General features: G+C 32.3%; 2 protein-coding genes across 2 annotated transcripts; one reads left to right on the top strand and one right to left on the bottom strand.

Moving 5' to 3' along the window:
* Window positions 1-1,216: 1,216 nt before the first annotated feature.
* On the bottom strand, window positions 1,217-8,744 carry LOC127724195 (uncharacterized). Its single transcript, XM_052231094.1, has 5 exons — window positions 8,493-8,744; window positions 7,365-7,431; window positions 7,028-7,150; window positions 5,246-5,345; window positions 1,217-3,515 (listed from the first exon to the last, which is right to left on the bottom strand). Exons 1-5 carry the CDS (start codon window positions 8,668-8,670, stop codon window positions 3,030-3,032), a joined length of 954 nt encoding a protein of 317 aa, XP_052087054.1. The 5' UTR covers window positions 8,671-8,744; the 3' UTR covers window positions 1,217-3,029.
* Window positions 8,745-8,899: 155 nt separating this feature from the next.
* On the top strand, window positions 8,900-16,248 carry LOC127724196 (mitochondrial transcription rescue factor 1-like). Its single transcript, XM_052231095.1, has 4 exons — window positions 8,900-9,289; window positions 10,821-10,948; window positions 12,090-12,162; window positions 15,893-16,248. The coding sequence occupies exons 1-4, from the start codon at window positions 8,978-8,980 to the stop codon at window positions 16,049-16,051; spliced, it is 672 nt and encodes a 223-aa protein (XP_052087055.1). The 5' UTR covers window positions 8,900-8,977; the 3' UTR covers window positions 16,052-16,248.
* Window positions 16,249-16,652: the final 404 nt, after the last annotated feature.

The raw sequence follows: 16,652 nt of genomic DNA, 5'->3' as shown, positions 1-16,652 counted from the left end.
TAGGGGTAAAATGTAGATTTTGGCTTATATCTCTGAAACCAAAGCATTTAGAGCAAATCTGACATGGGGTAAATTTGTTTATCAGGTCAAGATCAGATGATCAGATGAATCGGACAACCCGTTGTTGGGTTGCTGCCCCTGAATTGGTAATTTTAAGGAAATTTTGCCGTTTTTGGTTATTATCTTGAATATTATTATAGATAGAGATAAACTGTAAACAGCAATAATGTTCAGCAAAGTAAGATCTACAATTAAGTCAACTTGACCAAAATGGTTTGTTGACCCCTTAAGGAGTTATTGCCCTTTATAGTCAATTTTTAACCATTTTTCGTAAATTTTTGTAATCTTTTACAAAAAAATCTTCTCCTCTGAAACTACTATGACAAATTTAACCAAACTTGTCCACAATCATCATTAGGGTATCTTGTTTAAAAAATGTGTCTGATGACCCCACCCGCGAACCAAGATGGCCGACATGGCTAAAAAATAGTACATAGGGTAAAATGCAGTTTTTGGCTCATATCTCTGAAACCAAAGCATTTAGAGCAAATCTGACAGGATAAAATTGTTCAATAGGTCAAGATCTATCTGCACTGAAATTTTCAGACCAATCAGGCAAGACGTTGAATTGGTAATTTTAAGAAAATTTTGCAGCTTTTGGTTATTATCTTGAATATTATTATAGATAGAGATAAACTGTAAACAGCAATAATGTACAGCAAAGTAAGATCTACAAATAAGTCAACATGATTAAAATTGTCAATTGACCCCTTAAGGAGTTATTGCCCTTTATAGTCAATTTTTTACAATTTTCAAAAATTTTGTAAATTTTTGTAAATTTTTACAAAATATTTTCCGCTGTAACTACTGGGCCAAGTTCATTATAGATAGATATAATTGTAAGCAGCAAGAATGTTCAGTAAAGTAAGATCTACAAACACATCACCATCATCAAAACACAATTTTGTCATGAATCCATCTGTGTCCTTTGTTTAATATGCACATAGACCAAGGTGAGCGACACAGGCTCTTTAGAGCTTCTAGTTATAGTTCACAAAGCAACAGTCTGCAGAAAGACATATCACCTACCAGGACACATTATTTGGACTCGAGAGACGACCAGTTTTTGCTCTTGCTCCCAGATGCTGTGTGCTTGGCCAAACTTGTTTATGTATATATCATATGTGTATTCAAAAACTGTTTGCACTAAAAAAAGTTGCTGTATTACATTTTATTTTTGGTACTTAAGTACAGCATCATAATTCTAAATATACAATTAAAAAAAACAAATAAAATACTATACAAATTGTTCTTCAACAAACTTGTTAACTACATATTATGGTATAGTATTAACAATAAAAAAGTTGCTATCTAAAAAAAATATATAACAATATTTACAAGTCATTCATTATATTTGGCAAGCCTCAAGTAATAACAATGTATTGTGTAAATCATTGCTCTAATCAAAGTTTTTAATCCTAGTTGACCATGCCAATCAGTGTAAAAAATTCAAAGATGTTCCCACCATAAGACCCAACATTTCTTGGGAAATTTTCATTCACACGTTTTTTTCTTCTTTTGATGTCCCTCCAGTCTTTATACAATCTTGCATAGCAAAGAATTTCTAAAGGTTTTTTACAAGAATATTGACACACTATGAACACATCCATTCATCAACAATTCACTTGCATATTTTTTTTTTCAATTCCCAGTGCTTGCTCTATTATGAAGCATCATATCAGCTGCAAAAACTATCTTAACAGCCAAGGAAAGCACAACTTAATATAGCTTAGATCCTTTTATTGCTCCCGTTTGATATGTCACAAATATCAGAATGGGAGCAATTAAAGATTTTAATTTTTAATCAGATTGAGTTGAGCACTATATTAAACTGGAAATTTCAGTATATAAATTTTTATAGTACTCCAGATACACTTTCTTTCTCAAAAAAAAAACCCCCCAATTAAAACAACCCTTGAAATATGGGGCAAAACCCTAATTTGACATAAACATATAATGACATATATGTTAACAGATACCTTCACAATGAACTGGGAATCAACTTGATGTAACCACAAACTACCTTAACCCAAACCTTTAATCTGATACAGGACAAACAGACAGACAGATGCACAGACTGGAAAACTTAATGCCCTTCTACTATTGTAGGTGGGGAATAAAAATAATGATTTTACTCCACCAAAGCAAATGTGCATAACTTTCAAACTTGTAGTCCATCCTTAAAGGTAATAACGTATTTTCATGTCAACCAATTCTATCACAAGATAAAATATACAATGTCAAATATCAAATTTCATAAAAATGTTACATATCAAAGGAGTAAGCTCTATTATCTGGCTCCTATTATTAAGTTCAATGTTTAAAGATAAAAAATGTTTTAAGTTGATGAAAAGTCATGTGAGAAGGTTAAATAGAGCTATTTTTGTAGAAGTTTTATTTTTAAGCATTGATTTTTACATCCCAAATAGGTTTAAAAACAGAGATTTTTGCAAAATTGGACAAAATAATCCGGATTTCAATCAAGTTAAGGCATAGTAAACATAGAGCACAGGTGTGACAAACTAAATATTCAAGTCAGATATGTAAAATGTCATAACAAATACTATCTTAAAAGATCTATTTTGTCAATGCATGCACTCCATGTTTCCTGTCCAAAAAATAATGTTAATTTACCTGTTTTCATTGAATTTATTTTTCGCGGAAAATCAAAATGAGTCCTATTTGTGACACCATTAATAGAATGCAGGAACGTAAATATTCAACAAAAAGATGTACATGTTTTTCCTATTTAGTAATTGTATTAGCTATGATTTATTGTGACATTGGTCAATAAATCCTAATTTCAAATTTAAGCTAGAATCAGGGGCCATTCTAGGGCCTTATATCTAACCTACTCCTTTCATTAATTCAAATGTTCCCACCAGCATTTCTGGTATATTGTATTTCTAAATACAATGGTATAATATATGATTTTAGACATTCTAGCACTTAAACATTTAGTACCCAGACTAATATTTGCTTCTTTTATTTTTGTAAGTTGAATTATCTGCCCTTGGATCAGAATTCTTCTTCCTTTTAAGTGTCTCCATGTATGACTGACTTGTTCTGTAGCTGGATTGAAGTCCATCATCAGTCTCCTGAAGAAGATCATCACTTCTAGAAAAAACACTACTATTCCCATCATCTAATTTCCTAAACGCTGGTCTTTTCTGTGCACCCTTTGTTGACAGCATCCCTGCATTGTATGACTGAACATTATTTTCTGAGATCACGCCAGAATTGTACATTTCCCTGGACACTGTCTCTGGTCTTCTAACTGTTTCTGGTTGCTGTGGTGGTATAAATGCGTGAAAACCGCCTTCTTTCCTAGACATTTCAATAGGATTGATATTGTGACTGTCATCGGGGACACTTTCTGGTTGGTCGTCATACTCCTCAAGGAATGTCTCTATATGTTTCAGTCTACCGTCTACAGATATCAGTACTTGCTTTATCTGTAATAAAAAATAAACAATGCTGATGGTGTGATTCCACTTGGCATCAGTGATCCCCCATCTAACTTATGTTATCCATAAAAATATTAATGAGGCACAATTACAGAAAACTCAACAAAACTGAGCCAAATAAATTTTTAAGTACTTAAACTTCAGAATTAATAATCTGAAAATTATAGAAATTGAAACTGCCAAATAATTTAAGAATGTTCGCTACTCTGCTTCATGCCATTGAAAATTTTGCGGGAAGTGATTCTCTCTAGATTTTTCATACATTTAACATTGGCACCTTTTTTTCTTTCTAAAACTATGAAAAAATAACAAGGATTTTGTAAGATTTTCAAATAAAGCTTTTTAAACTATACGTAACAAAATTATAAAAAGAAAAGTAGGGGTTAACCAGCAAAATATTTATTGGCATTACATGGATAAAACTAAAGGATTCTGAATATCTGACAAAAATTCAAAAACAAGAGGAGCAAACATCCTTAATATTATTCATAGGAAACAAACTTTAGGAGTGATTTCCTGATATTAAACAGTTTGAATGTTTGATGGTAACTATCATAAAGACCTCACTCATTCAGTATTATTGTGTCTTTAAAATAAGCATTAGTCATTGTTACCAACTATTAACAAATATATATATAGGATATTCACAAAAAATTCCTAGAAAATGCAAACAGCCTTCAAAGTTAAGTAGCTTCTGAAATGAAGTCGCCAACTGGCCACCAGATATGAAAATTTAGAGGCCAACTCAAAATTTCAGTGGCCAGGAAATAATTTCAGGTGGCCTACATTTTTTTCTAGCTAAAAAACCCTTGTGAAATAAAAGTATTATGTTTTTGTTCTGTGTTTTTATTTAATTTTATTTCATTGAACATGTTTTATATCAATCTGCAATGTTTAGCGGTAGTCTGAAGCCCCAGTCTAGTAAAATCTCTAAAATCGTTTGCGAAATTGTAGCCGGTATTTAACTGAATCTATGAGAACAAGTTACAATATTGTCGCCGACCTTGTTTCATCTGTTTACTGACGAAATCGAGAATGAGGCTCAACCATGTGCTTTCAATAACACAATCTATAAATGCCAATGGTTTTCTTTCTAACGGCACGTAATAGTCAAAGTTGTGACTGAGTGCTAAAATACGAAGAAGATAGATCTGTGCCATTTTCAGTCCATGCTTACAAATGACCAACAATTACCTGATGCAATAAAGCGCTGACAAGATCAAGCTGAAATCCAAAAGGCGCTTGAAATACAGTATAAATTTGTGTTACTGTCAAGCGCTCAGACAATTTTTAAAACCAAACTCTGATCAGGGCAAAATTTCCGAAAAATTTACGGTCGCCAGATTTTCAATATTCTAATAGCCCAAATGGCGACCAGTTAAGAATTTTTGGTCGCCAATCAGCTTTTAAAGTCGCCCAGGCGACCATTTCAGTAGACTAAATTGAGGGCTGGCAAAGACATTCTGTACTGACTTTCAGTTTGAAGCTAATACTGTAATAACTGAGTCAAAAATGTTTTTGTATATTTATTATTGCCATTGTTGAAAAGTGGACAGAAATGCGATGTTAATTGTTGCGATTTCAGGAAATGCTGCATAAAAATGTGAGTTTTTATGTTTGCAAAATCTTTCCCATCACTATTTCCGCAATAAGAAAATCCTTCTTCTGTAATAAATATATATAGCATATGATCACAATGAAATTATTAAAAGTTATACCTTATTTAATTTGGTGTGCATTTCTTTCAGTTCTCCAAAAGACAAAGTGTCATCTAAGGTCACAGCTTGGCAGTTCTGTGAACATGAACCAACTTGGTAACTGCAAAAAAATATTTATATTGTACACATTATACACTTCTGCTACTGAATCAAAAGTAACCACATTTAAATTTTGCAAAATGTAAAATTTTCAAATTTTTGGAAAAATATAAATAGGTTTATGAATTTTTTTTGCTTAATTTTGAGAAATAAACATTAAAACAAGAGACTCCAAGAACACTAAATGGCTCCTTTGGCAAAATTAGCCCTTCATACAAAAAGAAAAAAATGAATCACATATGAAATGTATGGTTCAGTTAGTGAGGTCACAATATAATACATCCTTTAAATCATGTTATGTAGCAAAATTGAGGTACCTCCTTTTCAAAATGTCTTGACGGAAACCATTTTGCCTTCATTGAGATCTTTAAATGGAGTACTACGGTACCTTAACCCATTCGCCCTAAATCCCACCCGTAGTCATGATGGCGACCACCATTCTTTGATGGCCTGTATGACCCTCCATACTTTTTTTAGAACTGCCCCAGCTGAACTGTCTTGACAGCAGGGACTTCAACCATGCAATTCATAGTCCATAAACTCTTCTCAGATGTGTATTTATGAAAATATGGCAACTTTAATGGCCTTTTTAGAGTTCAAAATCAGAAAAACATGAAAAATAGCCAAAATCAGGTGGGGGTGGGAGTCTTGATTTCCACTACATTACTGGTATGGGCTGTAGGTATTAACTATTATCATAAATACATGCATAGGTGGTACAGGAACACAAGGAGGTATAATATGGCCAAAAGAAATCTGGTCTGTAAAATCTAGGTCACCGTTTTGTCAGAAATCTGTAAAAATTGACATTTAAGCAGACCTGGCTTGCCAATAATAATTCCCCAGCAAGACACTCAAGTCACATTTACTTCCAGTCAGTATGGATGGACTGCTGTAATTTCAGGTAATACTTGAATGACAAAGAAACACAGTTCGGTCAATGTTCACCTCTCAAGATCGTATTAAAATCGAAAATTTTTCAGTAGGGTTGGGTTCAAACCCACCAGAAAATATGATGAAATAAAAAATAATAAAACAGTTCCATAGAAGATGGACTCTTGACAAGGTTATAACCACATCACAAATAAAGTAGTTGAATATTTAAGTTCTTCAAAAGAATTTCTGTGCTATTTGTACCAATCTTACCACTTTAGGCTCTTCCAGCCATTAGTTCAAAGTAACAAGACTTAGAACATTCTATGTAATCAATGTTCTGGGGCTTTTCACTATTGTTTATTCCCAAAAAGTGCTTTGCCTTTTTTATATGTAAAAAAAAAAAAAGATCCCATTGTACAATAATAAAATCGAACATTTTAGGTGGGTTCCATTTTTTGCAATATTCTACTAGAGTATTAAATAACTCATCAATTTGTCATGTAAAGGAATCACATCTATTGATATTGTTAATTGAGGTGGATGATATGGGGTGCTCATTTCCCAAATCCCGCCTTTTTGAAATTTATTTCCATTTCTCACTTTTAATCCTTTTTCCCAGATCCCACTTTTTAACCCCTTATATCCCACATCCCCACTTTTTTACCCCTATATCCCACACACTATTTTTTTACTACCCCTAATCCCACATCCTAAAAGCATTTCAATCCCCTCTTCATTGTAAATTTTTTAGAGAATGTGGATTAAATTCTGATTATTTTTTAATATTAAATGAAAGTGCATTGTCACCTGGTAAGTTTATCGATAAACAGTGAGAAGAGGCCACGTAAATGATCCAGCTGAGTTGGTGTTGTCCTGTACATTCGACCAATCTCTTCATTACATACTTCACATTTCAGCACATTAAAGGCACTAAAAATAGATAGTTAAAATTAAATACAAATTCAAATATCAAAATTTAACATCTTAACAATCAGCTGAACCATGAGTGCAAAATGTTTTTTCATTTCAAAATTATTGATTATTTGTCCTATTGTCTCAGTTCTTAACTCTGTAATCATGGTAATAGAAAAGGTAAATGTTAACAGCTAGTATTTACTTCCCTCCTTCGACAATATCACTATACCTGCCGAAATCTGTGCCATTCTTTGATGTTTCCAAGACTTCTGTAATCAAAACTTTTTCAGATGCATCTGTAAAATGATAATAAAAAAAATACTCTCATATAGTAAATCTAAATATCAAAAATATTTGTACATGTGCATAAAACCAAGTACAAACAACAAAACAATAATAGACGATATCATGTTTCGGGAAGCTCGCAATTACTGAATGCAAGCTCAAAGTAATTTATCTGCTGATTTCAAAATACCTCCACTGTAATATCAGTAGCTGCACTTCAGAACAGATTTCATACTGCAACACCATAAAAGTACAGGAGGTACAAGTATTAAGTTCATTGTTTCAAGATAAAAAGTGTTTCGAGTTGGTGAAAAGACATGTAAGAAAGTGAAAGGGTTTTGCTTATTGTTGAAGGTCGTATGGTGATCTATAGTTGTTAATTCCCAAGTCATTTGGTTTCTGGTTGAGAGTTGTCTCATTGGCAATTATACCACATCTTTTTATTTTTATAGTTTTATCAAATCAAAGGATGGAAGATGAATACAAATATGATATTCTGTTTCAAAATGATTTGCCTCATCTGTGGCAAAATTACCTGCACAATAATTGCATACTCAAATCATGAACCCTTGAAAGTGTGTTGAGCTATTCCTCCGATTTCTTTTGGACATACATTATACTTCATAATGTGAAATTATTGTTATGTTTGCCAGTCATTAATGCTGCTGTGAATTTTCATTTTCAGCTGACAGAGTCAATATGGTATATCCTTTTGATGTTACATATACATGATAAACATGTACACAAAAGAAAAGCAATACAATGGATGAAAAAGACAATTTGAGTGCTGAAAGATGGGATATAGATATAGGAAGATGTGGTATGAGTGCCAATGAGACAACTCTCCATCCAAGTTACAATTTATAAAAGTAAACCATTATAGGTCAAGGTGCATATTTGCATCTTGTGTTTTTAACAAATGAAACGAGAGATTAATCATGTGTTCGTGAGAGGATACCACATAAATTTAAATTAAGTTGGAATATGATTGACTGTGCATGGGCTGTATCGTCATAGGTAATCAAGATCCCAGGATAATTATATCAATATTAAGCACGAAATTTGGACATACTTTTCAAACTGACAGTCCTCAATACATCATCAGCAAAAGCCCAAGCGGTTGTATCCCCAACAATTGAACTACATTGTGAACATTGCAAAACTAGAGTCTCATTGCCATTGGGATTTTCTTCTGTTGGGTTTTCATCTATGCTGGGTGCATTTTCTAGGCTATCTACACCATTGGACATTGCGGTGTTCAACCTTTCCCGCCAAATTTTTACAGTTTAATAATTAGCACGTCAGAAAAGTCCACCTAAAAGTTGAAAAGCGTTTCCGAGTTGTCGTTTGGTATATATTTTTTTTTTAGAATAGTAGATACATTTTTTTAATTGAATTTTCTAGTATAATCAGGTATATCACAAGATTAATAAAAAGTAATTGAATATCACCCTATTCCAGAGTTTTACTGTATGTATGATTATATTTTTACACAGCGCACCATGATTTTTTTGTTTCTCTTCCCGTGCCATAAACATCCCCATTTTAAGTGAAACCATGTTGAACTTTTCTAAAATATTTCGAATAGTCAGTCGATACTCATTACCATCTGTAGTGTCAAAGAATTTCACATATAATTTATGTCAAAGATCAACACTTTCTTATTGTTGTTTCAAGAAACTTCAAGGAATTTCAGCTGAAAAGAAATCTCAAGACACCTATAGCTATTCAAACTTAGTAACACTGTGTTGTCCAACAGTGGAAAGACATTTTAGTACTACTGATAACTTGCAAAAAAAGAGAAAAAAGATTGAACAAGCAGACAATTCAGATTCAGAGACTGATGACAACGAAGACTTGGAAGAAGAGGTTTGTACCAAATATAAAAAGTGTAAACAACAGCATCAAACAATAGGTTCTTACTATAGCTGTAACATAATTACACAAGCATTGCAAAACAGAAAATTTTCTAGAAAGTCCATGAATTCGAAAGTCGTCTATTATATAAAAGTCGGTCCTGTTCAAGAGACGATACCCCCTGAAGCCGTTAAAAACCTGAATGTCCCTCTTTTTTACCAAAAGTTCTATTCTTTGGGTCTAATATCAGTATTATTGACAATGCAAACTGTGCCTGTTTTACTCAATCGAACACGTTACTTTTTCCTGGAAAAAAGGACGTCTGAAAGCAAATATCTTCAAGTCACATATTGTATTCTTCTTCTTTAAGTTTCTAGCGATCCTTCAATTATTGAAGATTATTCGCCGGGCATCGACTATAAAATTTTATAATTTACATTGTAGCAAGAAAAATTAAAAAAACAAAATCAAAATATCAAAATAATGTATGTACATTTGAAAAAATTTCATTTAGATAAAACTATATACATTTGATAACAAAATAGTTAGGGATAGAAAATGGGGATGAGAGCAGATTCTGAGATCATACTCTTGAATCCCTGTACTGTACTGCATGATACTATTTGTTGTGGCAGATGATTCCAATTTATAACTGTTCGTGGATAAAATGAATATTTATAACTGTCTTCAGATGTTTGTATTTGCCTAAATGAGTGTGGATTGCTATGTCTAGTTCTATTGTCTAGTGGGATAAAAAGGTTATATGTAGGGACTGCAACAATTTCGTGTATAATTTTGTAGAAGAATACAAGTCTGTATCGTAAACGCCTAATTTCAAGTGGGTACCAATTTAAGTCTGTCATCATTTCAGTAACTGAGCTGGTGTTATGGAAGCGGTTGCATGAGAAGCGCGCTGCTCTTCTCTGAACTTTTTCAATTTGTGAAATTTGCTGTTTTTGATGTGGATCCCAAATAGTTGAGCAGTACTCTAGTTTTGGTCGGACAAGAGCTTTAAATGCATGTGCTTTAACTTTAGCAACATGTTCAATGGGACAATAGAACTGACAAAAATCGACATTTATAGTTCCCTGGTGAATTATAAATAATAAGGTTCCAATTTATTTTGAAAGGCATTTGCTTAAGAAGATTATATTCAACCAGAAAAGATATCAATGGAACAATAAAAATTATAAGTGGAAGGAAGAGAGACTTGTAAACACCCCCACTGATCACATCCAAATGAAAAAAAACAAAAAGTCTAAAGAAAAAATGGACAAAAAGACAACAACAAAAAGCAGTCCATAAAACTATACAGAAATTGAACTTTGTCTAGATTGAGCTAACTATGTATATACTGGTATCAACTTGAATCCCAACCAAAAATGGATAGGTAACATAGGTGCAGCTGCTCCAGAAGGGTACCGGTAATCTGGTAATAAATTACATAGAAGATCATATATTATTAAAGAATTATTGAAGAACAACTTAAACATTTGAATTAAAGATTGAAATACTTTTTACATGTTTACTATTTTTTTTTCAGTCAGATGAAGAATTTGAGTTATATGAAGAGGATGAAGTAGCAACAACTGAATTTGTAGAGAAAGAGGTTGTAGTGTCAGCCATGAGGGTTGATGCTTTGTTAGCCAAATCTTTGGGAGAAAGTAGAACGTAAATATTTGACACAGCTTTCGTTTATATTGTGTTATCTTACTACAGCTCATTACTCTTTGTGACTAAAATTTGAAAAAATGCCCCACTAGAATCTCAGGATTGAATGGTTTAAGAATGTAAACTACTTAACATGGGAGATAACTCAATTAGCCTCAGCAATTATATCATCAATACTCAATACAATTTTTCATAATTTTTTTGTTGATTTTCTTTTTCTTGTATCTTAGTAATTCCATGCTGTAATAGAAGATTATTAGCAACAACCCCTTTTCACAGAAGTTCCCTCCAACATCTTTGGCAGATGTAGGAGACAGGGACAAGGGGTGCGCATTTCCAAATCCTTTTTTTTTTGTAATTTTTACCACTTCCAATTATCCCCCTTATTTTCCCCAGATACCACTCTTTTTTACCCCCTATAATCCACATCTCCACCTTTTTTTTTACCCTTTATATCCCATATCCCCAATTTTTTTACCGCATATATCCCTCATCCTAGCAGGTCACATAGGATGGAGCTGAGCTTTATTTTCATTATTTTTCAAGAACATGTGGTTTGTGATTTTCAAAATAAATTTTGGCATTAACATAGAGTAATTATATTATATTGAAGTAAACAATTAGGTTTTGAAAGTTTTATTATGTAGTCAGGTCAGGTTAGGAATTTTTGTCAGATGTTTAGACTCCTGGGATTTTTTCCTACAATACAGGGTAAAATATTTTGCCCCATATCACCCACTTTTCTTTTCATAGAAGACATCAATAGCTCATAAAAAAGTCATTACCAAAATTCAAGCAGATTCTTGATTTCTTTCGTACGATTTGAGACCCAAATAATGTCAATGCTAAATGTAAGATAATAGTCTGAGTTAGCCTTTTCCCGTCATATTTTTAAAAATCAAATATCTCAAAAAGGAGTTTCATAACCTATCAATATTTTTAGCATATTTTGTTCCTTTACTAATGCTCTTCTGACTTGTAGTACCAATTTTAAGTTCTAGGTTTTTTTTAATTTCACCTAACTACATCCTTAACATTTGATTTTTTGATGGGCTCATTCTTACTTGAAGGGATTTACCAGTTATATGACATCTCAAATTATACCTTTAATTTACTTACAATTTATCAATTCTGTTGATAGGAAAATGGATGAGGAGTTTTACACTAAGAAATTAAGAGTAAACGGAGAAGTTTTCAAAAATAAAAGTTCAAAGGTAGGTAAACTGACTTATTGTTAGAACCAGTGTTGCAGCTGATTCATTTATTTTCCCTAATACCACTTGTCCTAGATATTTGATTTAGTGATTTTGCCAAAGTCTGCATGCAAGCTTATAGCATTGAAAATTTAAATTTGTGGTTCACATACACCTGCAAGATCCATAAAAAATTGGTTCCAACAAAAATAATAAATCCACTACAATTAATTACAAACCAAGGGGATAGATATTGACTGTTGTGTTGTGACATTGGATGTTGGATGTGTACTGATTGATATTTTAGTCTTAGATTAATGATTTTTGTCTCGCCTGCTACGAAGGTCGTGGAAAGCGAGACATAGGGATTTTTTCTTTCAATGGCGGTGGCGTCAACAATTGTTAAGTTTTCTTCTTAAGTTAGTTTGATAGGAACTACTTGTGATAAATCATTGATATTTAATATAAAGTTGCATTACTATCAGTACATATCAGTTTGACGACTATTTTGAGGCCCAGCCCCTAAGTCATGATCCAGTAACTTTGAATTAATAAGCAATTTTCATTGTTAAGTTTTCTGCTTTAGTTATTTTGATAGGATCTACTTGTGATAGATCAATGATATTTTGTATGAAGTTGCATTACTATCAGTACATATCAGTTTGACAACTATTTTGAGGTCCTGGCCCCTAGGACATGCTCCAATTGACTTTGAATTAATAAGCAATTTTCAATGGTAAGTTTTCTGCTAGAGTTAGTTTGATAGGATCTACTAATTTTTTTCTACCTGTGATAGATCAATGATATTCTGTATGAAGTTGCATTACTATCAGTACATATCTGTTTGATGACTATTTTGAGGCCATGCCCCCTAGGTCATGCTCCAATTGACTTTGAATTAATAAGCAATTTTCAATGGTAAGTTTTCTGCTTGAGTTAGTTTGATAGGATCTACTAATTTTTTTTCTACTTGTGATAGATCAATGATATTCTGTATGAAGTTGTATTACTATCAGTACATATCTGTTTGACGACTATTTTGAGGCCATGCCCCCTAGGTCATGGTCCAGTGACTTTGAATTAATTAACAATTTTCAATGTTAAGTTTTCTGCTTAAGGATGTACACCTCTGAGGAGCCAAAAAATTCTAGAATTAAACTTTTTTTCTTAACCTGATTTTTGGGATTATATGACTGTAAAAAAATAATTGATGAAGAAAAATTCATATGGTGGTGCACTTCTTTTTTTGCTAGGGTCCTTTGAAAGTACCCAATTTTGATGATTTTCTCATTTTTCATCAATTTTTACCCATTTTTGGGCTATTATCGTGAAAAAAATCACAGTTCCACAATTAAACTTTTTTTCATACTTTCAATAAAGATGAAGTGGACCAATCTGAATAAATTTAACTTAAAAAACTATAGGTAGGTGTTAATAAGTTTTGTCATATTTTGATGCTTTTTCGTGTCAAATTTACCATGTTGTCAATTTTGTTAATTTGTGATTTTTCTCTATTTTAAGAACAAAACGCGTATTATTTCAACTTCTTTGTTATAAATGATTGAAAAAATACATATCTAAGAAATTTGAAAAGAAAAAAGTGATATGGGATGTACATATTTCTGGTAAAATCATTTCTTGTACCCCTCACCCATTTTATCAAAATTTGGGCTAAAAAGAATGACTTGATTGGTAATAAAATTTAAAAAATTTATTACTCAAAAACTACTTATTGTAAATACACAATTTTTTCATAGAGTTAAGTTTGATTATAACATTTTTTAAATTCATTGATATTTTCCACTTGTATCACATGTTTTGGAAATAATTCCAGAACGAGATTTCAACGAGACTGAAGCATCAGAAGAATACATCCTTAAGTCAGTTGTGACAGATCAATGATATTTTGTATAAAGTTGCATTACTATCAGCACATCTGAGTTTGTCAAGATCATGGTCCAGCGACTTTGAATTAATAAGCAATGTTGCTGCCCATCAGATTGTCTTTTTCTGAATTTTATGCGGACAGGCGAGACATATCTATGTGTCAACAGTTTATTCTATTAGTTGTTATTGGCTTTGATCTAGCTGTCAGTAACTTTGAGTACTCTCAGATCTTTACTTTAATGGTGTGTTTTTGTTGTTTTGGGATGTATAGATATGCTGCTATGTCCGGTCTGTGTTTTTGTTAGATGTTTTCTGCTTTTATCGATCTGATGAGTTAAGCCCTTTTCAACTGATTTTTATAGTTTGTTCTTATGTTGTACTGTGACACCAATGTCCAAGGTTAGGGGGAGGGTTTAGCTCCACCAAACTAGTTTAACCCTGCCACATTCTGTATGTGCCTGTCACAAGTCAGGAGCATGTAGTTCTGTGGTTGTCGCTGGTTCATGTCTGTCAACTTTTTTTTTTCGCAAATTGTTTTGTTATAAATTAGGCCATTAGTTTTTTATCAATTGAATTGTTTCATATTTTTCATTTCATGGCCTTTTATAACCGACTATACAGTATATGTTTTTCTCATTGTTGAAGGACATACAGTTGCCTATAATTGCTTACATCCACTTCATTTTAACTTTGGTGGATGGTTGTCTCATTGGCAATCATACCACATCTCCTTATTTTTGTTGAGCCTTCGACTTTAGTCGAAAAAGCGAGACATAGCGATCCTACATTCTGTCGGCGTCGTCCACGTCGTAGTCAGCGGCGGCGTCCACAAATATTCACTCTGTGGTTAAAGTTTTTGAAATTTTAATAACTTTCGTAAACTATCCTGGATTTCTACCAAACTTGGACAGAAGCTTGTTTATGATCATAAGATAGTATCCAGAAGTAAATTTTGTAAAAAAAATAAATCCATTTTTTCCTAATTTTACTTTTAAATGGACTTAGATTTTCTGCCAGGAAACAACACATTCACTCTGTGGTTAAAGTTTTAAAAATTTTAATAACTTTCTTATACTATATTGGATTTGTACCAAACTTGGACAGAAGCTTGTTTATGATCAAATGCTTGTATCTAGAAGGACATTTTGTTTTCTTCCAGTTAACATTACATTCAGTCTGCAGTTAAAGTTTTTAAACATTTATTAGATTCATAAACTATCCTGGATTTTTACCAAACTGAACAGAAGATTCTTACAATCAAAAGATAGTATCAAGAGGAATATTTTTATTGATTTACTTCCTGATTTTTGTTGAGCCTGCGATTAACAGAAAAAGTAGGCAAGACACTGGGTTCCGTGGAACCCTTACGAATTTTTATGCTGTTTAATTTATAGTTATTTTTTATCACCAAGGTGGATAGAAATGTTATGGTGTAGGCTTGGTTTTCACTCCATATGTATACCAGAACATGACATTATTTAACATAATTCTACATTGACCTGAGATCAAAACTTGCATTTATGTCCAGGTAATGAAGATTGTAGGTACAGCTTTGATATTAAAACAAGATAACCTCATGAATATCAAAATCAAAATTAAAAAAATTAAAAAAATCAGTACCTATGGAAATAGAAAAATCCAGAGTTTCTTATGTATAAGAATAAAAGTAAGGCTATAATAATAAAGAATCCTGATTATAACCCAAAATATGTATTTTGCTTTATTACTATTTTCTTTCATTTATACATATAAATAGGTCCCCCTGTCCCAATTTAAAAAAAAAGTTTGATGAGGATATAGGATTTTTTTATTATGGCCTTATTTGTGAAATTGTAATTACATTGTAATTTTTATCTTTTTTTAGGTTGCCATAGGAGATTATATAGACAGAATAGTGGGACATAAGTTAGGACATAATACTGTGCAGCGTGTCCGTGTGTTAAAAATAAAAGCAAAAAAAACAAAGAAAGGGAATAGCAAAGTTATCTGTAGAGTATGGACCAGTCCATTTACAATTAAATGACATCTCTAGAGTCTGGACCAGTCCACGTACAATTAAATGACAATAATTTTACATAGAAATCTGGGATTCATACCTTATATATTGGTCTCAGTTGAAAAAGAGTTTCAAAAACATTGAATTTTATAGAAAGAAACTTGTCTATGCTATCTTTGTCTAAATGTCATGTCAGTGTTATTTAAATGAGAAATTCTGTGAAATGTGTTTAAACTATTTCTTTAGGACTGAATATTTTACTACTCAGTTAAATGACTACAATATATTTTGTCAGGAGTGAAGCCCCTAAGGTGGTCAGTTCCCCTTGGGCTGAAATTGTGTGGTTTTTTTTAGTACTTTTTTCTGATTTTTGACTTTCAAACCCCATTTTTTGAAAATCCTTGATCTGCCAATGTTACTTGATGTTCTCCTATAGTAATTCACTCTAGACAGTTTTCTTGTTCATGCAGGGTTCTGTATAGAGCAGTTTCACTTAAAAGTTGTTTGTTAATTTGACTACTGAATGATTTTCCTTTAAACGAATTTACAAATTTCTTGCTGAGACCAATAAGTGAAATTTGCACTCAGATGTACATGAACTCTTCTAAACTTTGCACAAAGCTTGAAT

This window comes from Mytilus californianus, unplaced genomic scaffold, assembly GCF_021869535.1.
Source record: "Mytilus californianus isolate M0D057914Y unplaced genomic scaffold, xbMytCali1.0.p SCAF_14, whole genome shotgun sequence".
Classification (NCBI taxonomy): domain Eukaryota; kingdom Metazoa; phylum Mollusca; class Bivalvia; order Mytilida; family Mytilidae; genus Mytilus; species Mytilus californianus.
This window is presented reverse-complemented; position numbering and strand designations above follow the sequence as displayed.